Raw genomic sequence first — 26,158 nt, 5'->3', positions numbered from 1 at the left:
TTGAGATATAAAGTGGCACACAAAATTCTGAATGAAATTAGAGGCATACAGAGGCGTTATGGCTGTATGCATAAGGCCTAAATGAAATGTGGTCTCTTACACAAATGTATACCTGACCTGACTAGAATTCAGCTAAGCGAGAGTTTTATGAAGTTGAAAATGCACAGGCTTGAAGGTTTTGGTGTACTCTCAGAATCTGATACCTGTGCACCCCTTTTCAACAATGTCACATTTGACATATGACCGTATCCAGGGATCAAGACACAAACCAAAGCCATTAAAATAAAGCAGAACATAAACATAGCAGTACACTAAACCCTTTTTTTCTCTAAAAATATTTTTTAAAATCATGTGATAGAAATTTCTCTTTGTGTACACCTTTATGTGGCTTTCTTCCTCTTTTCAAGGTTTGCATTGTGTTGTTTGTGTAATGTATCTTTCCATTATCCCACTCAGATGTGATTAACATCTGCTTGGCCTGGACTGTTTTAGTGTAGGGTTCTGGTGATGGTCATCAAGTTCTTCAAACAAACAGTTCTTATGAAATACTGAAACTCTTTTAAACCTCGGTAAAAACCGTTCCAGATTTGCCTACAAAGAAAAACAATGTAATTGAAACCAATGAAATATTTTAACATAAAAACGTGGACCATGTATATCTCTTATATCTCTAGTTCTTCATCTCATATGCGTCTTTTATTTTGCATGGTGTCTTGTCTATATCATTTTTAGAGTAAAATAGAATAAAAGACTTGAAAGAAAAGATGATTGCGAGAGCAAAAAAATATATTATAGTTTACTCTATATTTTTGTATGTGTATTAAGCTTTAGAAATACGAAAATGATAGGAAAACAGAAGTGAACCTTTTGGAATTACTTGGATTTCTGCATTGATTACTTAGGTGATTGTTATCTAAGTCATAATTATAGAAGAACACAATCTAACAAATAACACATTATTAAGCACATTGAGTAAAAATCCTCAGTGCATGGCGAAAACTAAAGTGAACATCTGTGTCAATAACTTCTTGAAAAGCTAATTGTCAAAAGGCGTTTCAGTTAAGGAGAGATCTGCAGCGTTGGCATTGCTCATTATATTGTATAAAGGCACACAAAGCCTGGTTACTGACAAATCTATTCTTTAAAAGATTGATTAGCAGGGTTTCTAAACTCCAGTCCTCGGGACCCACCTACTGGTCAGAATTTGAGAATATCCCACAGAATGAATACTGTGGTAAGTCCTGATACACTGACACTAATTATATCACCTGCTCAATATTAAGGAAATCCTAAAAACATGACTGGTAGGTGGGTCCAGAGGACTGGCGTTGATAAACCTTGGGTTAGAGGAACCAAGTCTATATGAAAACAACTTTCAGACCTCAGAAGGCATGTTGAAGAGGTGCACGATGCTGCAAAAACATTGCTACAGACCCTGGTGTACATCAGCCCACAGTTAGACAAACTGTCTACTAACTATCTTAAATACTGTTTCAGAAGTGGAGACAAGATTTTTTAATACTAAAATAAATAAACATTTTAATCTCAAAAGTTTGTCATTAAAACTAATATGCTATCTAAAATATGGAATTTTCAGTCAGAGTGGAACGTGGTAAAAAAATCTGTCTCTCGATACAGTTATAATTTAATGAGAATGCCATTATTATAATGTTTTGCACATTGCACCATGCTGCGGAGGATACCTTAACTTGTGGGAAATAAAATCACAGCCTTTGGGGAAACACAAGGTTTACATGATACATGCACTTAAGTGCATTCATGTTGAGATCTCAGCTATTATATTTAAAAAACATGTTCACCAGATGATGTGTTTGTGATACAAAAATGTACTGAAAATGATCAACAGACTAGATTAGGTGAGTGGGCATCTTATTCTGAGATAATAATGGGCTACATTTGAAACTTTGGAGAAATTGTTGCATGTTTCCCAACTATGAAGCTCTTTGGAACCTGATCAGGGATCTCCAGATGATAGCAGCAGGAAGGCTGTATGTTTACAGAATGGATGGATTAATTTTGTTTTGATCAAAGATGTTTGGCAAATCAGTCAACAGGGCTGTCTGGGATTGTGAGATATGTTCAGGGCTTGTCCTGGGATGTAATGGTTTTACGTTAATTACAAGGGGATATTTGCATTTTCATGTTACTGTAGGGTGTAAGGTACTCCAGTCCAACTCTGAAGTGATCTTTCAAAGGAAGTTCCTTCTCAAAATTATTAAAAATTAAATATCTGTTGACAATTTTTCAGGATTATGCCGGAAATAAACCTGTAAAAATCAGTGTACATGTGAACTGAGAATTAGCATCCTGCTTTTAACCATTTTTAAATTAGAAGTAATTTTGGACATTTAGGGGGTCATTTAGACCCTAGTCTTAATATCCCCTACAATATCCCCTCTATATAACTTTAGCAGATCTACCACCGTTTCTAAATGTAAGACAGCTTCCTAGCTGTCTTACCATTTTCTACGAATTAACCAGGCATAGAAAGTGGCAAATGAGAAGGGTCTGCCAGCCTGTCCCCTTCCCCACCTACGCCATGCCCACTTTTTTAGACCTGATGTGAGAAGAATCTTGGTGTCACAATCTACGGCAGAAATACACCTATTTCTGGTTAATAAATTACCCCCTAAGATTTTAGTATAATCTCCATATGTCACTTTCATGTAGTAAGCATTTAGGGTGGAGCACTCAACTCTGATGTTATGTTTTTTATTTATGAGAAGAACAGATCATCATGGGCAAACATCATACTTCACACTTAGGAGGAAATGTAATAATTGTGGTGCATCTTGGGCCATCCTGAAATCTACACCACGTATATGTCACGTATAATTTATAACAGTTTTCTGGCATAAATTATGATAAATGTGCTGACCTGCCTAGGACACAACCTGCCCACATTCCACAAGTGATAAATGTGGCACAAAACACAATTTGTAAATTCTTGACAGTAGAATAGTGGCATAGAGATATTATGAATGCTGCCCCTGCGTATCCTTGTACACTGGAAGATTTTTTGCCAAAATGAGGATTGATCAACTACATAGCATTCTGATCGTGCTTGTCTAGCTCTATTTATCAGCACTGTGTGTTTAAATGATCGTTTAAAGGGTTGGCCCATCTTATCACTAATATATGCCACCAGTGTCCAATAGATGTGGTTCCCACATTCGATCTATAGAACGGTGAGTGCAAACGGTGAGTCTCCCCAAAGAGAGTGCACCGCTTAATCACTTCTATGGGAGTTCCGAAAAAAGCAGAGCAAGCTATTTTCGGAACTTGCATAGAATTGAATGGAGAGTGCACCAAGCAAGGGCGGCCATCTCTCCATTCACCTTTATGGGAGTTCCGGAAATACGTAGCAAACCCGGTGGTCGGCTATTTTCGGCACTCCTATAGAAGTGAATGGATGGTGGCCGCACTTGGACGTGGTGCCCTCGTTCTCTTTGGTGACCACGTCCTAAAGATAGGTGTAGATCCCAGAGGTGTGACCCACACCTATCAGACATTGGTGGCATATTCTAGCAATATGGCATCAAAGTGCAAGACGGGCCAACTCCTTTAGTGATTCGGTCAGATACAGTTCAATTATTGTCACCAACAAAGCCGAGCAATATACTGTCAACAACCTGAGGATTTTTAATTATGCTGAATAGATGTGACCAGGAGAATGTTTACATGGGACAATGTTTGGGAAATGGACGTTCATAGAAACATTTGTTCCCGATCATTGGTCTGTGGCAGTTTCTCAAAATAGAAAAGCATTTTCAACCACATACTTTATATTTTGGGATGAATTACTATCTCTTTCAGACATTAGGAGTAATGGAGATCTAAGGAGTAATACTCTTGAATACTGTAGGGTAAATTAATATTTTGATGACTTTCTGAAGTTGATAAATAGATGCATTATTCAAGTTCATATATTGTGATGTCCTCCGATATTTTTCTAACCTCGTGCATGTTGTTCTAACTGCAGTCAATGACACTAAATTCCTCTCCTCATCTACTTGCCTCCCAGCAAGAAAAAGAAAAATATCTGGAGTATGATCCGCTCCCAGAACATATCTCAGTCTCCTAATAACAGGGCCAGCCTAAATATAGCCACCATGAAATGCCTGGGATATATTTACACACAAGATTCAAAGTGAATTACAGCACAAGCAAGACTGATTCAATTTACAAAGCCTTAAACAGAGAGAGAAAAGAGATTAGATTATAGCATGAACTCAACTGTGCCGTACAAATCATTTCATTTGTCTTATGTCAGAGGTTTCTACTGAGAAAAAACAGAAATCAAAGCATCTACATTGTATTCATGTGGAGATGTCATCCACTGCAGTCTATGAACTTGGTTAAAGATGCTAAATAATTTATAGAAAGTATAGGCTTTCATTTATCTTGGGACAAAAACATCACATGACTGCCGTGATAGCATCATCCTGCCGCTGCCAACTTCTAAATATACCATAGGGTAGAACCGTGCCCTTTCAAAAGCCAATAGTGAATGAGATAATCTTTAAATACATGACATTTAAAAGCCGATGTGGATAAAATGTTATCTAGGCTCCGGATGCTGAATTGGTAACAGTATCTAATTAGCGATTCCGGTCGAATACACTGGAATGTCACTATAGTATGTATTTTTTTCACAAATCTGTTGAATATATCAAGATATTATAGTAGGCAGTTTGCCAGCCATAGTATATGTATTTCTTAGAACTTATGTTTAGAATAGATATCACTTTATTGCTGCTGTTTATTTTCTTATACAGTCAATGGGTAGCAGTAATGAGTTGGGTTAGACTTCTTTCAAAGTACCACCAAAATCTTTTGGCAAGCCGTTCCTCTCCTGGAGTCCATCATATCCCGCATAGTTGGATACTACATTTCTCCACTGGAGCCCAGTGACTATAATGGAATCAGGCCTGTTTATGGCATTAGCGATGGGATTCTGCTGGACAAAAACAGCTGCTTGCACGATGATGCAGTTGAGTTCAGGAGGGTACTTGTGGCCGTTGGTCAGGTACATAAGTGCCTGATGCTCCTACATTAATTAATGATGAGAGCATCAGATCATTATATACCTGACGGGTGGCCATGAGGAGGGCTCCATCTGGGCCTACCCCATGGCATCGTCCCACCGAGATATATACCTCTTTGGTCTATGGCCAGTCTGTTCCTGCCCAGGCCTGTAATCACAACCATTTTGCACTGCCTGATATCTCGTGAGGGAAGTGATCTTAAATCAGAAGCAGTCGCCTTCATCTGCCTATCCCCTCTATTGACTGCAGCATCTGAGAGCCTAAAGGGAACCTGTCACCAGTTTTATGGTGTACTAACTAAGGGCAACATAAATAAGTGACTGATTCTCTTAGCAAAATGCTGGGTCATTTTCTTTAATTGACCTAGTCAATCTGCCAACATCTTGTATTGAAAAGCTCCAGCTGATAATGATGAGTCATGAATATTTATGAGCTCCTGACTCTCCCCGCCCACCTGCTGCTGAATTTCCATATGAATCAGCAGCAGGTGGGCAGAGGAGTGGCTATAGCTCTGAATTAAATATACGCTGGACTCACTGACATCACGCTGGACTCAAATCAGCTCATTAGCATGCGGCATGCAGCATCTTTGTGTGTATATTATGAGGTAACCATCTGTCACACCAGTAAGTGAATACATCTAAGGCACTTTTTAGTAGTTAATGATTGTATATAATTAGTTAGATTATAATCAAATATCCACATGACAGGTTCCCTTTAAAGGAGTTATCCTGATTCACAGCTGAATATCCCTATTTTCACCCAGACAGCCCTCTGAGATGAGCTCTGATGCTCTCTCTTGTCCTGTGCTGTATCGCACCAGGCAAGGGCATTTTTGTCCACATTTCTACACTGCTAGGCAGAGGCTTCGGCCTATCAGTGTGGCCATTGACGTCTCTGGCACAAATGGTCGTTTTACAGGCTAGAGCAGCGCTAAGGCCTGCCCATTAGTGATGGTGACATCACCGGGAACACTTCTAGGCGGACTCCTCCGCCTAGCAGAGGCCTGGTACGTCACTGGATCTGCTGAAAATTCAGCACAGTGCAAGGGAGAGCATCGGAGCATGAAATGCCCCGATGCTCATCTAAGGGTTCTTTCACACTTGCGTTAAACTTTTACGGTATTGATTTCCGTCCTAGGGGCTCAATACCGGAAAGAAATGATCAGTTTTATCCTAATGCATTCAGAATGGAGAGCAATTCGTTCAGTATGCATCAGGATGTCTTCAGTTCAGTCACTGTACGTTTTTTGGACAGAGAAAATACCGCAGCATGCACTTTACATTGAAATGCATTAATGCCGGATCCGGACCTAAGTGTTCCAGGAAAAACGGATCCGGTTTTGCGGTCTGCACATGCGCAGATCTTTAAAAATGTGAAAAAGATAAATACTGGATCAGTTTTTCCGGGTGACAGCCGGAGAGACGGATACGGTATTGCAATGCATTTGTGAGACGGATCCGGATCCGTCTACAAATGGTATCCGTTTGCATACAGATTGAAATGAATGGTTCCGTATACAGTCCGCAACAAAAATGGAACGGCTATGGAAAGAAAATACGTTCACATGCAATGTTTTTAAACAAATCGGGTTCGGATACAGCTCAATCCTAGTCTGAATGTTAAAAGTGTGTAGGTTTTTGTTCCTATAGTAACCTGCTGCACACAAATAATGATATCATTATTACAGTATTTAATTTTCATTTAGACAAATTAGATTACGGTATATACTGTATACATGACTGTCGAAAAACATTCTGTTAATGCGCACTACGGGGACTACAGGGAGGCTGTGGGGAAATTAAAGGGCTTCTGTCACCCCATTAAACCGTTTTTTTTTTTTTCTTTACTAATAATCCCTACACTGCGATCTCATCATACATAAGCTAATTAATGATTTTCGTTCAGTAGAATTTGTTAAACATCGATTTTTGAAATATGTAAATTACCTTGCTACCAGCAAGTAGGGCGGCTACTTGCTGGTAGCAGCCGCATCCTCCGATGGTAATGACGCCCCCTCTGCTTGTTGATTGACAGATCCCGTCCGCTGGCCCTTTCTCTGCTGGCCCTGCCTGTTTTGATTCAATATCTGGCGCCTGCGCCGCGGCCGTACCTCTCTTCAATCTGCGCAGGCGCACTGAGAGGCGGCCGTTCGCTCCTCAAAGCGCCTGCGCCGGGTGTAGATGTGACGTCATCGGCGCAGGCGCATTGAGGATGGAGCGGCCGAGCGAGTGGCCGCCTCTCAGTGCGCCTGCGCAGATTGAAGAGAGGTACGGCTGCGGCGCAGGCGCCAGATATTTAATCAAAACAGGCAGGGCCAGCAGAGAAAGGGCCAGCGGACAGGATCTGTCAATCAACAAGCAGAGGGGGCGTCATTACCATTGGAGGATGCGGCTGCTACCAGCAAGTAGCCGCCCTACTTGCTGGTAGCAAGGTAATTTACATATTTCAAAAATCGATTTTTAACAAATTCTACTGAACGAAAATCATTAATTAGCTTATGTATGATGAGATCGCAGTGTAGGGATTATTAGTAAAGAAAAAAAAAGGTTTAATGGGGTGACAGAAGCCCTTTAAAGTCTGTGTTAATGCATTCATGCCACTTTTGTGGTGTAAAAAAGTTGCAAATCGGTATGTACACCATATGCGCTCGATCATTTGTAAATTTTTGAGCTTCTCGGCACAAGGGGGTGATGTTATCAAAAGGGCCTCCACCCACCACTTAATTTGCTATAACTTATAGCTCACTCCGGCACACCAGGAATCCCAGAACATCAGTTTTGATAATTCTCCTCCTTTGTGTATGCTTGTGCACAGTTTTCTTATATAGTAATGGTAGGGGTTTGGTTAGGGTTATTCCCCTTTGACTTATTGCTCAAAGATTTCTATAGCTCCAAGCTATGCTGACAGGCTCTCCACTGAGTTCTGTAATGCAGTCATGCTGTATGTATCCCTTAGATGCCTTGCAATGTGGTTTAGATCACTACTGATTTCTTTTTTTTAAACGATTCAGAAGGCAGACCTCTCACATAGTGTTTTGCTGCATCTTGTGTAGTGATTCTGTTGGTGTTTTTCCCAGGGTTTTATTAGATGGGGAAAAAAAAAACAGATGATATATTAAAGTTTTTTTTGTTTCAAAATGCAGCATGCCCTGCACCAAAAAGCTTGCAAAAAATTATATGAAAATAGTTTGAAATACAAATGTATAAAATGTGGGGACTCGCTCTGGTAGACAGGATTAGCGGACGCAGTATAGAACCAACAACAAGTTCTTTGGATCAAACAGTTCAGTGTTTTATTCACACTTTAGGCAAGTGACAAAACAAACAGTCATATTCAAACAAAAAGTCACCTTGTGTTGTTGGTGGTAATTCACACCATGCGGCAATTCTGCCTCAAAGAGTCCTTGCTGATATCAGCACCAACCTGTTTTTACGCCAAACAGGTAGCAAACCTTCATCCAGACACAAGGCTCCTAGATCCCAACACAGAGACATGGCTTCTGAGCCCAGCTGCCTATTTAAGGACAGCCAGGTGCTGCCAAAACCCAGAGAGGCATTAAAAATCCAGTCCAGTATTTGACCTCACCTGGCTGTAAATCAGCCCAGCAACACATGTGGGAGAAAAATACCTGTTTTCCCATACCAAACCTCTCATTGTATCACAAAAATATCAAATAATATGCAATGTATTGCAGCCATTAGTGGTTTTCAGGTTTCTAAAGATTACATGTTAAATATATTGCTCCTTAGGCTACTTTCACATCCATCATGGATCTGCAAAGACTCTTCTGTTACAATAATAGAACCGCAGGCATCCATTTGTATTATGTCTTCTATAGGACATATCCGTAATTAACACCATTGAAAGCCAATAGGGGACGGATCCGTTTTCTATTGTGTCAGAGAAAACGGATCCGACCCCATTGACTTACATTGTGTGTCAGGACGGATCTGTCTTGCTCCGCACCACATCGCGGGCAGAAAAACACTGCAGGCAGTCCGCCTTCCGCCTCCAGAGCGGAATGGTGACTGAATGGAGGCAAACTGATGCATTCTGAGCGGATCCTTTTCCATTGAGAATACATTAGGTCAAAACTGATCCATTTTGGACCTCTTCTGAGAGCCCATGACGGATCTCAGAAACGAAAAGCCAAAACGCTAGTGTGAAAGTAGCCTTAGCCAAAAATATACAATTTACCATTATGAAGTCTCGATGTTGCTTCATCCAGTAAGTAGACTGTACACAGGGCTAAATGTATCTAAGTTCTAGTGTACTGGTTGTAGGTTAGTTTTTGGTGCAAATCCCATTTTGTATCAGCTGTATGCCACCCCACCACTTTTGAAAAGTGGGTGTAAAAGTGCGTTTAGTTAGGTATGGTAATCAGTTTCACTCCCAATTTATCACTGTGACTTTAGAAAAAAATCTCACAATCTTACTCCAGTAGGGAGTGGCATACAGAAAGTGGAGTAGCATTTCTAGACACAAGTATTAGGATTACCAATGGACCAAATTTACCACATAACAACTGACATCTGATAAATATGGAATAAAGTAAGCCATCAGCAAAACTGACTTTAAACATTACCCTCTGTGACGAGACCAATCTCGCCACATTGCATTGGAGAAGCCTGGTTGCCCGCCTGCTTCCTTTAGACTATGCCCCCATGTTGAAACGCTTGATTTTCCCCTGCAAAGACTATGTGAAAGACTTTGGCTCCATGGCGATTCTACTGTATTCGTTTAGTCTGAGTGCCATTCATCTAATAATATGCGCTCAGACCTGAGCTATCTGGGGATATGTTAAATGTCTGTTTTATGCAATAGCTGCACAGTTAAATATTTTTATGTCTCTTATGTCTCTTATGTGGCTAAAGGGAGTTGGATTACTTCCCAATTATCTCCAGGACAGAAGACTATGTATTCTCCTGCCTATGATAATTACATTGACCCATTGTGTAAGGTAATTGTATCACAGGCAGAGGGGAGGATTTTGTGTGGGAGTGTCTGAGTGTATTGTACGTGTTTACTGGTTGTTTTACAAAACCCTGTGAGTGGTATTAATGTGTAAGAATGTGTATATAAGAACAATAAACACACAGCTCTGGCTGACCACTGCTTGACCCTCAACATGACGCCTTGTCTTGTTCTTGGGGGGGATTTATTGTATGCTGTTCCAGTTGACTACTAGGAGTGTAAACCTTTCATATGGTTTTTCCTATTCAGCTGTATGCAGCATTCATATGGTTTCCAGTTCGGGAGATTGGTGTCTTTAATAGCTGCCTTTGCATCTGGAAAGGGAATATCTCTTAAACGGCTTTTACCCCCTTTTCTTTTATGCCCGGGGTGCTGTTACACCCTCATAATAAATAGTGTTGAGCGCGACTATTCGAATAGTGATTTTTAATCACGAATATCGCCACTTCGGGAATTCGCGAATATTTAAAATATAGTGCTTTATATTTGTATTCACAAATATTCTAATCGCAAATTTATTGTGAATTTATAGCGAATATCGGCACTTAGCAACATCGATGATCGTGAATTGTTGATCGTGAATTTTCTTTTTGCCAATTTTCGCAATCAAGAAATTAATGACTATCTCGAATAGCTGGGCCTGTAGATCCTGCCCACTCAGAAGCTGCTGAAGCTTGCATCCTAGGATGTCCTGAGCTGTTAGTGTCTGTCGTATCACTACTAGAGGTGACACTGTCGTATGTAATGCCTCCCTTGATCATAACAGCAGTATTTGGGGCAGTGTGATCCTTTACAGCAAAGGCAAGATCGAGGCGCTCATCATGAGCGATAGCTTGATATTGTTCAGGAGGGTGTCTGGAGCCGTTTCAGAAAAAGAAGTGCATCATGGGTTTAGTTGGTTAGGTTGCTACCTACAGGATGTCATTGGTTTACATAGTGAAAACGGGTCAGGATAGTCCAAAGTGAAAAAATAAATAAAAATAAGCAAATCTGTTAAAAATCATGGTAATCCCAGAAAACCTCTTTAAGGATAGTTCATCAATATCTATAGCCCTGAAACCCCCTTTAAAGGGTATACCCAACTGTATTTATTTTTAGACATGGCTCACGGGTTTAAAGCTAAAAAACTAAAAAGAAGACTTAAATCATACTCACTTTCACTGTTCCTTTGCCACTGTCTTTCTGACTTTGTTGTAGTTACTCTCTGTTTCCTGGTCTCAGCTCAACATGTCAAAAATGACAGGAGACACCCAATCAGCCAAACACTGCCCGTAGTGGTGACCTAACTCAGCCACTGATTGACTGCGCCAACCTCTCTGTGACCAGGAAATGGAGAACAGCAGAGGCTGGAACAGCAATGGGACAGCGAGGTTGAGTATGGCTTCTGTGGGCTGTATATAAAATGATTAAGTACAAGCATTGTATATTTTTAGTTCAGGGAAGGAAGAAGTTAACATATTTTCTATTGATTAAAAGGCCATCCTTTAGGGTTTTTTCTCCTCTACATGGTATCAGTCTCATGGTATTGCATCTTCATATACTACACTTGTTATTGATGACTGTAAAAAAATTGTTTTCTTATGTACTTTCTTACTTTCTGTTTATTTAGAGGAATTAAGCAAAATTTCTATGTAAGAGATTACAGTTCACATCAACAACAGCAGTTTAAGGAGAAAGACGTTTGCTGTTGGACGCTATCACTAGTGATGAGCGGCAGGGGCAATATTCGAATTTGTGATATTTCCCAAATATTTGGTAGAATATTCATCATATATTATCATATATATTTCCTTGATCGCGAAAAATCAGCAATGTAAAATTTGTGGAATGCTCTCGAAATACAGGCGTGGGTCACTATAGCTACATTTTTTAAGCTGGTAGTAGTTTCCTGAGACTGGAGAAAACGGTTGGCATGGCAGAACATTACAATAGCTTTATATGCAGATAGAGTGCTCCAATATATTCTCGACTGCAAAATCGGCAACAATGATGCAAATATTTTGGCGCAATACCTGCAACTTCACATTTTAACTGGTCTGACTACTTATTAGTGATTGGTGCACTAAGTATTGTTGTGAACTTGTGACATCACAGCACTATGTATGTAGCATGTATGTATGGACAGCAGAACCTATCAGCTACACTATATCACTATCTAACCTACACTGACTATCTCCCACTAACTATCTGTATTATATATATAAGTGAACTAACTAACTAATGTAATGACACATGAAAGCAGAGAGCACAGCAATAACACTGCTGTCTCTGTCAGATCTGCAAAATACTGCATACAAGGGCTGCTGGGGAGGTTCTTATATAGTAAGGAGTTGGCAACTTTCCTATTGGTTGCTAGGGATGTTGCTAAGCTTAGACAAAGACATTGCAGCCCTTTCATTGGCCCACAGGCAAGAAGGGAGGTTACTGATGAAAAAAAAATCTAGAATATTCCAAATTACGAATTTATATCACTATATTTTAAATATTCGTGAATTCTCAAAGTGCCGATATTCTCGAATAATATTCGCTATTCGAATATTCGAGCCCAACACTAGCTGTCACATTCCCGAGTGAATATCAAAATGGATAGCTATTACTAATATTCTCTAGGAAAAACTATAGCCAGGCTTGCCAATACGAGCATCAAGTCATTGCCATTTTCTTTATATAGCCCCACCAGCATTGCACAGAGATAGTTATCACTCATATCTGTACCTGGCTCAAAATATAGGTTCGAAATTAACATCGGTTAATAGATTTTTGAAGGTGGGGGAAGCCAAGTACCCAGAGGCAACCCACACAAATACAGGCAGAACATTCCAACTCTATGCAGAGGACAACCTTGGTTGGATTCAAATGCAGTACACGAGCCTGGCAAGGTAACAGTGCTAACCATTGAGCCCCAGTGGAGCTGCCGTAAACACAACTCATTATAAGAAGTGGTGGTAAACCTGTAACCACAATCATTGAAACGCCCAGTTCTGACAGTAAACATCATGACCGTCCAAATCCATTCAAATATCAATATTTTCCAACCATCCAGCTTTCAGTTGGTGCCAGTGAATACATTATATGGTATGATTAGTGACATCCAAGCGATCTGAATTTGTGGACTCCGATCTGAATTTCAGGATAAATTTGATTCGCCACAAAGCCAAATTTTCTAGTGCTTCGTGGTAGTGAATCAATTTAAATTGAAATTGTGTAAAGAACAAAAAATAAATAATTCTTACCTGATTTATTTGCTTGTGATGGGCCGGCCACGGCCATCTTACTTGAAGATCCCAGCCATGCGTAGTGACATATAACATCACCACACCGGCCAGCGTGATGACATCATCTTCTGCCGTGCAAGATTTTGCGCCAGACCTTGAAGCAAGATGGCGGTCGCTGGCCCGTTGCAAGCAAATGCATCAGGTAAGTATTTTTTTTTACATTTTACATTCTGTTATTAATATCAGATGCCGCAGCCATGTATGAACGTGGCATCTGAGGAGTACAGCGATGGAGGCGGTGCAATTGTAGCTCCCTGTCATTGCACCCACTGCTGACGAATTGTTGTGCCAGAATTATGGCGTAAAATGCGCCAAAAAGAATGGTGTTTTGATTTGCCCCAAATAAATCTACTATTTTCTCCAGAATTAGTTCTAAATGTCAAAGTGGGCGGTGCTCTGAAACTGGCGCATATAACGCCTCATTTATCATCCTCTTATCGGCAGAAATGGCTCCAATTGTTGCAGATAATTAAGTCAGCTTATATGGTGGTGTTTTTGTGTAAAAAGTCGCAATTATGAAAAGTAAAAACAACTCGGCGTGGGAACAAGTGATAGGTAGGCAATAAAACAGGATGCGTTTATTTTTATCTAATATAAAGCAGGGTTCTGTCAGTAAATTGACATTCAACAAAAACAAAACAATAACAAAAACATCCCCAGTCAGAGATTATTCCTTCCTATCCCGGCCAGTTTTCATCTTCTTGCCCAGGCCATTTTTTGCAAATCTGACATGTGTTACTTTATGGGGTAATAACTTTCGAACACTTTTATCTATCCAAGCCACTCTGAGACTGTTTTCTAGTGACACATTGTACTTCATGACAGTCATAAATTTGTGTCAATATATTTCACCTTTATTTATGAAAAAATCCCAAATTTACCAAAAATTTAGAAAAATTTGCAATTTTCAAAATGTCAATTTCTCTGCTTTTAAAACAGAAAGTGATACCTCATAAAATATTTATTACTTAACATTCCCTATATGTCTACTTTATGTTGGCATCATTTTGTAAATGTCATTTTATTTTTTTAGGGCGTTAGAAGGCTTAGAAGTTTAGAAGCAAGTCTTAAAATTTTTATGATTTTTTTTTCTTTAACACATTGAGGGTTAACACCCAAACAAAACTCAATATTTATTACCCTGATTCTGCGGTTTACAGAATCACCCCACGTGTAGTTGTAAACTGATGTAAGGGCACACGGCAGGGCGCAGAAGGAAAGGAGCACCACATGGTTTTTGGAAGGCAGATTTTGCTGGTTTATAGATGCTATGTCCCAGTTTAAGCTCCCCTGATGCACCCTTACAGTAGAAACTCCCAAAAAGTTACCCCATTTTGGAAACTAGGGGACAAGGTGCCAGTTTTATTAGCACTATATATGATTTTTAATTGCTCTATATAACTTTCTTTTTAAGGCAAGGTAACCAAATAAGGCTGTTTTGGCACCGTTTTTATTTAAAAATATTTACAACATTCATCTGACAGGGTATATCATGTGCTACTTTTTTAGAGCAGGTTGTTACGGATGCAATGATATCAAATATGTCTACTTTCTTTCTTTGTTTCAGCTTTACATAATAAAGCATTTTTGAAACAAAAATTTGGTTTTTGTGTCTCAATATTCTGAACGCCATATTTTATTTTATTTTTCTGCCGATCGTCTTGTGCAGGGACGTTTTTATTAGTACAATTTTTGGGTACATATGATTTTTTGATCATTCATTATTACACTTTATGGGGCAAGGTGACCCAAAAATGTGTAATTTTGGCACAGTTTTTTTTTTTCCCAGCATTCACCTGAGGAGTTAGGTTGTGATATTTTTATAGAGCTGGTTGTTATGGATGCGGAGATACCTAATATTTATACTTTTTTAAATGTATTTCACTTTAACACAAATGATGTTTTATTGTCTCCATAGTCTGAGAGCCATAGATTTTTTTATTTTTTGACCGATTGTCTTAGGTAGAATCTCCTTTTTTGCGTGATAAGGTGACAGCTTGATTGGTACTATTTGGGGGGGCATACGCCTTTTTGATCACTTGGTGTGGCAATTTTTGTGATGTAAGGTGACAAAAAATAGCTTTTTTGGCACTGTTTTTATTTTATTTTATTTACGGTGTTCACCTGAGAGTTTAGGTAATGTGGTATTTTTATAGAGCAGGTTGTTACGGATGCGGCATTACCTAATATGTCAACTTTTTTGTATTTGTCTCACTTTAGCGCAATAATAGCAGTTTTGAAGCAAAAAAATATATATTTCAGTGTCTCCATTGTCTGAGAGTGATATATTTTTTTATTTTTTTACCGATTGTTTAGGTTGGGTGTCATTTTTTGTGTGATAAGGTGATGGTTGATTGGTACTATTTTGAGGGGCATACACCTTTTTGATCGCTTGGTGTTGCAATTTTTGTGATGTTAGGTGACAAAAATGGCTTTTTTGACACTGTTTTATTTAATTCTTCTCATAGTGTTTATATGACAGGGTGGATCATGTGATATATTTATAGAGCTGGTTGTTACGGATGCATCGATACCTAATATGTGTGTTTTTTCATTTTTTCTATTTTTTTTATCAAAAGAGGGGAAAAGGAGCGTTTTTCTTTTTCCACTTGAAACTTTATTTTTTTTTACTAAAAACACAGTATTTAACTTTTATTTTTTAACTTTATTTCTGACTTTAACTTTTGGGGGTCTCATCCCCTCTGCAATGCATTACAATACATCTGTATTGCAATGCATTGCCTGTTAGTGTATTACACAGAGTAATACACTAACAGGTTGCCTAGGAGACCCAGCCTGAGGCTGGATCTCCTGGGCACCCATAAATGGCAGGTCCCGATGCTGTCCAAGGCATTAGGCAGCCTCTGCATGGCATCGGGCTCCCTTCTCACCCATTGGGTCCCCACCACAGCAGTGCCGGGACCCGATGGGCTCCCTCACCCGCAGCAAACCCCTTTTATGTCGTGGTCAGCAGTTTTCACCGATGCCGGCGCATACAGCAGGGGTACGGCTAACAGGAACAGCCGGTCCCCTGCAGCTGATCGGGCGGGCGCAGCTCCTTCACACGCCCGATCAGCGGACTGTAATAGTACGGCGCTGATCGGGAAGGGGTTAAAGTCACAATTTACCACTGGAAATGTCACAAATATGCTTCAAAAGTCGCTAATATTTTTCAAAAGTCGCAAGTACAGTCTGGTAGGGTTGGCTGATATGGCAATGGCAGATAATCAAGTTTAGATTTTAAAAAGTCACATTTTAAAAGTGGCGTGCGACTTTTTATATATGAGGTGAAATAAATCACTACTTTTGATTTGTAATGTTGGTTTGTTTGTTTTTTGCACTAGTTACGCCATTATTGATAAACGTCCCCCAATGAGTTGAATGCAATATTGTAGAATCACAGCTGTCAATCACTAGCTCTACAAAAAAGTCTCAGTGTAGCCCTAGCCTTACGGAACTGAATTAGAGATTAAATTATTGAATCTGAGATCTTTATCTTCCTGTATTGTTCTTTAACAAGTACAGTTGTGAAGTAATTTTTGATTCTGAATATGGTTGAGTCTTAACCAACCAAAATGTTACTTGTGCTGCAGAACAAGCATGCTTATTATTTACAGCCAGATCATTATATAGACCAAAACATGTCAAAACTGTTACTAAAATATTAAAGTATAGTAAATATTACTAACTCTTTTTAATTTTATTTTTCCTTGTAGGTGTAATAGACCGCAACTGCTTTGCCTCTAATAGAAGCGACACATTAATAACTGAAATTGGATCTTCTGACATTCCTTTTTTGAAGATGAATGACAGTGCTTCAGTGACAGTACAAGAGTGGGATGGGATTCCTTCATGGAAATCTACCACCCAAACTGACCAACGTTATACAAACTTTAGCAGAGTTACAGAATCTCTGCCTCAAAATCAACCCTCCCCTTTCACACATAGCACAAAAAGTGAAACTGGACAGGCCAAAGAGCTTGCAGAAGTTGAGAGCACGTTTGGTCCAGCAGTCAACTTGCCTACTACAATCTCTTCGAAGTTCCGGGACAATGCACCCAGTAGTCCGACTATGAAGCCAATGTCTCCTGCAATTGTCGCTACAGAAGGTAATAATTATATCACTGTGAACAATAAATCTTCCTCTAATTTGTAGCTTATGAGTACCCTTAGGACACCCTCAGGACACCCCATATTTCTTGTCACATTTCAAAAATCATAGAGAACGTTCTTATAGTTCATCTGATATATTTTCATCTCCTTCTCAACAGCTCAACAGCCCTAATAAAAATATCAGATCTTTTTTCTGAGGGGGCCCAAAGACCCTTGTGCCGCAAAAGAAGACGCCAGTATTATAGAAAGTCCATTCTGGTCAAGTTACACCTCTGGCTGGAAGGAAGGGGTTAGGTCAAGAATTTGGCATGGGGGGGGAGGGGGTTCCATTTCAATTTTTGCCTCAAGCAGCACAAAGGCTATGCGATTCCATTCCCCCTAGCCACAGAGCACTGAGGGAAGGGGGGCCCAAGCTGAACTCTTGCACCAGGGCCCATGAACCTTAGGCTCCTGCACTAGTTACACAAGTTAAAATATGTGCATAAAAAATAACATGTATAAAAGTGAAAACATGGGTTTCCTGAACAGGTCATCGGAAATACTGTTGTGGATTTGAATCACCATTTACATTAGCATATAGATAATAACTAGCTTACATAATGCCAAGTACAGTATGTACTGTATGTATGCATTTACTTTGATGTAGACTGATGTGATTTGAATACACATGGGGTCTTCATGACATCACTGATTCCTAGAAAGCAGACCGTACAAACAGATGTGCTCAAAATACCCAGAATTACTTCCAAATTAGTAAGAGGAAGGCCCAAAATATGGGAAATGATTGGTTCCATTTAGGGCAAGCAGTATGTACTTAAATTGAAACAGGAAGGAACGGTGATGTTGCAGTATCACAACTGCACCATAGTTAAAGGTGTTATGCCACGATTGATGAAAATCAGACATCATATAATACATGACAATCTTTCCAACCAAGCTAGAACCAGCCCTGTACCTCACATGGGTCCAGAGATCTTCCCATTCATTGCTTCAGTTGCTCTGCTAGATTAACTAAAGGCTGGCAGCTTAGGGGGCATTTTATTTCCCAGGGGGCATGTTCTTTCTCAGCGGTGTTTCCTTTCTGCTACTGTCACAGCGTCTTCAGATATTGCTGTTGGAAGTTGAAGGATGAAACTATGTATGTGTCATCACCTCAGTAGTTGGATATTCACATTACTATATATATTAAACACCAGGGGGCACTATTATTATGGAGTAAAGAAAATATCTTAAAACTGAAGCATTATTGTAACAGACAGTAATTGCAAAAGTAAATATTTTTTTCATGTTGAATAATATTAACATTTATTTATTAATTTAACATTTAATGGTGGCACAACCTCTAATGAAAAGAACTACTGAGGTATCACTAAACGTGACCAGAGTCTTCTTTGTTGGTTGTTGCCTGCATGCCATCCCCTGAAGAAGCCGTTGATACGGCGAAACATGTAGGGATGTAGGAGTAACACTGGTTTTAGTTCAGAATTGGAGAGAAGGGAACCCTAACAGGGGAGACAGTATACACAGCAAAATAAACAGCTGGTATAGAAAACTGTTTGACTTAAAGGAGTAGGACACATGAAAAGAAGGGGGATAGTCCTGAGGAGATATCAGGCACCCCACCAGGGAACAAGTCCATGTATCAGTATTAGATACAATTCCCATCTCTCCAAGTTCTGAGGAATTTTAAATCTTAGGTATTTAGAGTGGAAATAAATATTTTAAAATGAATCATTAAAATGTATGTTTTATTAAAATAATTAGTCAGTGAGGTGATAAAAAGCCACACTTTGGTCCCAGTGACCGCTGAATCTCACAGAGTCTTCTTTGGACGCTCCATCCTACAGATTTTCTTGAGACTGAAACAACTGTTAAGCACAGATTGGCATATTTTAACGTAAGGGCTTTGGTCTATAGTTACAGCATTTCATGCTGCACCACTGTCTTTTAGAAATGTTTCAGCACCTTAGCAGGCTAAGTGTGTTCTGCATGTTTCCTATTCCAGTGGACCTTGAGTCCAGAATCCTCTACAACCTATAATTTGCTTAAGGAAATTTGATTAGTCCTTTAATATTTTACTTTATCGCCATAAGCGTCTACATACATTAGGTCAATGTCCTTTATGATATCCACTGGGCAATTTGAAAGGCACATGCAATCTACAATCTACAAGTAATAATTTTATGGCTGACCTAGTAATGTAAAATGTACACAACAAATGTATAAAAAAAATCTTGTAGTTACATATTGGTGGAGCTAAAATACATTAGAATTCAAAGGCAAATTGCTCTAAAAAGTAAAAAAAAAATTGTTTTTTTCGCTTTTAGATAATTTTTTAATGTCAATATGTTTGAAAAATGCTTGAGAGGATGAGTGTGCTTTATTCCAGACTAGCTGAAGGACCCGGCTTAGCGGGACCTAAAAGTTTATTTTTAACGTCATTTTTTCAATTTCTGTTAGCTGAGGAGTGGGAGGGTGTGTGGCTTAACTGTATCAGGGTCGTGTTCTTTTGAACAGCTCACTCTAAGACAGCAGCAGGGTGCTGTCTGAGTGTGAGCCGCAGGAAGAAAGTCACCGTCCCTCCCACCCCAGCAGCTGATAGAAGTTGATTTTTAACTTCATTTTTTCAATTCCTGTCTGCTGAGGAGTGAGCGGAGGTGTGGCCTAACCAGATCTCGGCGTGGCTTAGTGGGACCGATTTTTTACTTAATTTTTTCAATCTCTGTCGGCTGAGGAGTGAGAGGGGCGTAGCCTAACTGGATCGGGGGTGTGTCCTTTTGAACAGCTCACTCTAAGACAGCAGCTCTGTGCTGTCTGAGTGTATGCATTTACATTTCAGGATGCAAATTGAGCATAAATCACACCCAAAACACAGTCCACGCACACCAAATAAACGCTAGCAACAACAATGAGATGCTACTAATCTATTAACACCCAAATGCACATGCCGACAGGCACCAAACACTCATTGAAAAGTTGGGGATTATTAGAGATGCAGGAACTAAGCATCAAAGTTTAAAGCATTAACACAAAAAGGTACAGGACTTACAGAAATATAAAAAGAGGCAAAATAAATGCCATACAAAGAATAAACAGAAAATAAAAGGAAGACATTAACAGGAGACTTAAAACTTGCATGTCTTTTTGTTGACTTTAATGTGGGCAGAGCAAATGAATTCATACTTCAGTCTTTTATTAAAGAGCTCAGTGGCTATGCAAAATGTTTAATTATATACAATTACAAAAGTATTCAGATCCAGGTGCTGGTTTAAAAATTGTATTTAGAATATGTTGTTTCGTGGCCACTCGTTTGACTCCTTATCAGAATCCCCTGTGACTGGGCAGTAAATTAACATAAGGGATGTACCAAGCATAGAAAATTGTACCTTGTCACTTAATTCACCTCATTATATAGGATGGGATGTTTGGTGTGATAAGTAGATGTCCATTTGTCAATCCTTTGAAGCTTAGTCATGACTTGGCCAAGAGACAAACCACCTAAGCTCTGGCCACATGGTCCAGCACACGTGCTAATTTTTATTCGATTAGAAGGAAGAGTTCCAGCACTTGTATGTAGTTTTGTTGCAGTATCTTTATTTTCCAAAAACAGCTTCACAAATAAGGACCAGTTCACACACTCCTGCACTGTTGACGCGTTTCGAACTTTGGCGTTCTTAGTCGTAACCATGTGTGGCCCCTGGTGCTCTGGTTTAAGTATGGCCAGTCTGACCCTACCCACCCCCCCACCTGGAGGGAGGAGGGATGGAGGGAACAAACCACCATTCCCCCAGAAGCACCAGCGGGCCCACACCCTGTTCCTACCACATACATGAATAGCTTACATCCAATATAAAATATGCATATAAAAAAGAATATACATAAATATATAAATATACATATAATAAATATACAAATCACACCAGGATGACAGATGCATTTCATAATGTTATATATTATAGTTGAATAAACTGGTTAGCAATCTCTAACCTGGTATGAAGAAATACAAAAAATGGACAAAATTAACATACTATTAACTACACCAGAGACCAAATAAAGCTTATTTATTTTATTTTATATAAATCTTTATTACGTTTTTCCCAAAAAAAAATGGGTTTTTGTTTGTCCACCCGCCTCTTGAGGATTGACCACAAGTTTTCAATGGGATTAAGATCTGGGGAGTTTCCAGGTCATGGACCCAAAATATCAACGTTTTGGTCCCCGAGCCACTTAGTTATCACTTTTGCCTTATGGCACGGTGCTTCATCGTGCTGGAAAATGCATTGTTCTTCACCAAACTGTTGTTGGGTTGTTGAAAGAAGTTGCTGTTGGAGGGTGTTTTGGTACCATTCTTTATTCATGGCTGTGTTTTTGGGCAAAATTGTGAGTGAGCCCACTCCCTTGGATGAGAAGCAACCCCACACATGAATGGTCTCAGGATGCTTTACTGTTGGCATGACACAGGACTGATGGTAGCGCTCACCTTTTCTTCTCCAGACAAGCCTTTTTCCTGATGCCCCAAACAATCGGAAAGAGATTTCATCGGAGAATATGACTTTGCCCCAGTCCTCAGCAGGCCATTCACCATATTTTCTGCAGAAGATCAATCTGTCCCTGATGGTTTTTTTTGGAGAGAAGTGGCTTCTTTGCTGCCCTTCTTGACACCAGGCCATCTTCCAAAAGTCTTCACCTCACTGTGCGTGCAGATGCGCTCACACCTTCCTGCTGCCATTCCTGAGCAAGCTTTGCACCGGTGGCACTCCGATCCCGCAGCTGAATCCTCTTTAGGAGATGATCCTGGCGCTTGCTGGACTTTCTTGGGCGCCCTGGAGCCCTCTTAACAAGAATTGAACCTCTTTCCTTTAAGTTCTGATGATCCTATAAATTGTTGATTGAGGTGCAATCTTAGTAGCCACAATATTCTTGCCTGTGAAGCCATTTTTATGCAACGCAATGATGGCTGCATGCGTTTCTTTGCAGGTCACCATGGTTAACAATGGAAGAACAATGATTTCAAGCATCACCCTCCTTTTAACAGGTCAAGTCTGCCATTTTAACCCAATCAGCCTGACATAATGATCTCCAGCCTGGTGCTCGTCAACATTCTCACCTGAGTTAACAAGACGATTACTGAAATGATCTCAGCAGGTCCTTTAATGACAGCAATGAAATGCAGTGGAAAGTTTTTTTTGGGATTAAGTTAATTTTCATGGCAAAAAAGGACTATGCAATTCATCTGATCACTCTTCATAACATTCTGGAGTATATGCAAATTGCTATTATAAAAATTTTCCAAGTTCCAATATTTATGTAATTTTCAATACTTTTGGCCACGACTGTACAAACCGGATTCCAAAAAAGTTGGGACACTATACAATTTGTGAATAAAAACTGAATGCAATGATGTGGAGGTGCCAACTTCTAATATTTTATTCAGAATAGAACATAAATCACAGAACAAAAGTTTAAACTGAGAAAATGTACCATTTTAAGGGAAAAATATGTTGAATCAGAATTTCATGGTGTCAACAAATCCCCAAAAAGTTGGGACAAGGCCATTTTCACCACTGTGTGGCATCTCCCCTTCTTCCTACAACACTCAACAGACGTCTGGGGACTGAGGAGACCAGTTTCTCAAGTTTAGAAATAGGAATGCTCTCCCATTCTTGTCTAATACAGGCCTCTAACTGTTCAATCGTCTTGGGCCTTCTTTGTTGCACCTTCCTCTTTATGATGCGCCAAATGTTCTCTATAGGTGAAAGATCTGGACTGCAGACTGGCCATTTCAGTACCCGGATCCTTCTCCTACGCAGCCATGATGTTGTGATTGATGCAGAATGTGGTCTGGCATTATCTTGTTGAAAAATGCAGGGTCTTCCCTGAAAGAGATGACGTCTGGATGGGAGCATATGTTGTTCTAGAACCTGAATATATTTTTCTGCATTGATGGTGCCTTTCCAGACATGCAAGCTGCCCATGCCACACGTACACATGCAACCCCATACCATCAGAGATGCAGGCTTCTGAACTGAGCGTTGATAACAACTTGGGTTGTCCTTGTCCTCTTTGGTCCGGATGACATGGCGTCCCAGATTTCCAAAAAGAACTTCGAATCGTGACTCGTCTGACCACAGAACAGTCTTCCATTTTGCCACATTCCATTTTAAATGATCCCTGGCCCAGTGAAAACGCCTGAGCTTGTGGATCTTGCTTAGAAATTGCTTCTTCTTTGCACTGTAGAGTTTCAGCTGGCAACGGAGGATGGCACGGTGGATTGTGTTCACTGACAATGGTTTCTGGAAGTATTCCTGAGCCCATTCTGTGATTTCCTTCACAGTAGCATTCCTGTTTGTGGTGCAGTGTCGTTTAAGGGCCCGGAGATCACGGGCATCCAGTATGGTTTTACGGCCTTGACCCTTACGCACAGAGATTGTTCCAGATTCTCTGAATCTTCGGATGATGTTATGCACAGTTGATGATGATAGATGCAAAGTCTTCGCAATTTTTCGCTGGGTAACACCTTTCTGATATTGCTCCACTATCTTTCTGCGCAACATTGTGGGAATTGGTGATCCTCTACCCATCTTGGCTTCTGAGAGACACTGCCACTCTGAGAAGCTCTTTTTATACCCAATCATGTTGCCAATTGACCTAATTAGTGTTAATTGGTCTTCCAGCTCTTCGTTATGCTCATATTTACTTATTCCAGCCTCTTATTGCTACTTGTCCCAACTTTTTGGGGATTTGTTGACACCGTGAAAATTTGAATCAACGTATTTTTCCTTTAAAATGATACATTTACTCAGATTAAACGTTTGATCTGTCTTCTACGTTCTATTACAAATAAAATATTGACACTTGCCATCTCCACATCATTGCATTCAGTTTTTATTCACAATTTGTTTAGTGTCCCAACTTTTTGGGAATCCGGTTTGTATATAGTCCACTCCTATCTCTCCACATTTTTGACAGGTAAAAACTTTAGTTTTATAACACTTCATTAACTTCTTGGCAGAGTAGTAAAGACAATACAATATATTAAATTGGGTTATTCTATAGGAGAAGTTCCTTGAGACCCTATTCTTTGCCTGTATAGCCGAATTCCAAAAATCTTCCCGTAAAGGGTTCAAGGCACCCTGCCATTTATGCATCAGATTGTCAACTGCTCTTCTGTTCTTTTGGTGGGAAAGACATTGGTATATTCTTGAGACCAGTTTTTTGCCAGGTGTTAACTTAGTGATATTATCCAGAGGCTGCGGTAGACTAGTTATTTGTGTGCCTTTCCCTATTATCTTATACAGTGCTTGTTTTAGTTGTTAGTAATAAAACCTCAACACTATATTTTTCAGTTGATATTTCCTTCATAGGAGATTATATCACCCTCTTCCCATACCTGGCCTAATTTATATATACCGTATTTCCATCAGATCTTCTGTTCAATTAACCTTAATTCTGTGAGGCTAATATTGTCCCATAATATGGTGTTAACATGAAAGCAAGTTTGGGACCATAGTTATTTTGCCATCTTTCAACTTTTAGAAATCAACACAATTAAAGGTGTGTGTTTACATCCCTGTTGGGCCAGAATACCTGTTTCCATAATTTGAAAGATATTAAATTTTTCCAGGCTTTTGTTTACCAACTCTGCAATTATGCTCTGTAATAAAGTGACTGGCTGAATTGGAAATGCCCGTTGCCAGTGGGTTTGTAATGTTATTCAAATGCTCCAGGAGTCTTGTCTTAAATTTCCTGGAGGTGCTGCCCACATATATAAGATCACACTGGACGCACTGAATCACATAAACAACACCACTGGTGTCACAATTAATGTAACATTAATATCTCAAAATGGGTCATTTTTTAACATAATTGCAACATTTGCATGGGTGACCCCCACATTTGAAAAAAACCAAACGTTTAATCCATGTATCCGCAGCATTGCTTTTATTATGCCATTTAAAAAAGGATGGTGACAGGGAAATAGCGAATGAATTTGGTCACCTTCACACAATTCTGTAACCATGTTTTAATACCGCACGCAAGGTGTCATCCTCAAAAAGGATGGGTATGAAGCTTTGAATCTTTTTTTTTAATCTGTGTGAATTGGTGACTATATTTGAGGACAGGGGTGGGCTGTTCTGGGGCCTTAGTTGTTTTATTACATTTTTTGTTGATATTAAATAACAAATCCTCCCTAGATTTATTAGAAGCTATTTTAAATGCTCTCTGAAGCATCCAATCCGGGTAGCCCCAATTTTTTAAGCGCAATTCAATCTGATGGCATTCTTTAAATGATACTAGGGTGCTACAGTTTTTGTCCATGCTCTGATGAATTCACCTGTTGGAATCCAAGAAACTAACAGAAAACGGATCCCTCTGGAAAGTAAAACTGAGACCATAGGAATTTCCATTGACATAATCCATAAAGTCTGATATGGCAGACCTTGGCAAACCAAGGGCGTTTCCATGGGAGCCAAATTCTCCCCATCCCTAGCCAATCTGACTATGGCGTATTGGGAGAAGAGGTAAATTTTTTCTGTGGACAATCCTTTTGCAGATCTTATTGTCTGGGATGGCAGATAGATCGACCTGTTACTTATATGGGCCGCTGATGTGTCTGCCATACCAGACTTTATGGATTATGTCAATGGAAACCTAGGGGGCAGTGATATATGTGGGCAGCACCTCCAGGAAATTTAAGACAAGACTCCTGGAGCATTTGAATTA

At 39.6% G+C, this 26,158-nt stretch overlaps 1 protein-coding gene across 1 annotated transcript in view; it reads left to right on the top strand.

Annotated features, from left to right (window-relative positions):
* Positions 1-26,158, top strand: part of CORIN (corin, serine peptidase) — a 521,382-nt gene that overhangs the window by 145,579 nt on the left and 349,645 nt on the right. The window contains exon 3 of the mRNA XM_044298842.1: positions 17,038-17,430. Coding sequence (XP_044154777.1) covers positions 17,038-17,430 — 393 coding nt within the window. The remainder of the gene's footprint in view (positions 1-17,037; positions 17,431-26,158) is intronic.

This window comes from Bufo gargarizans, chromosome 1 (assembly GCF_014858855.1).
Source record: "Bufo gargarizans isolate SCDJY-AF-19 chromosome 1, ASM1485885v1, whole genome shotgun sequence".
NCBI lineage: Eukaryota > Metazoa > Chordata > Amphibia > Anura > Bufonidae > Bufo > Bufo gargarizans.
Note: the sequence above shows the minus strand (reverse complement) of the source record. Positions and strands in the feature narration are given on the sequence as shown.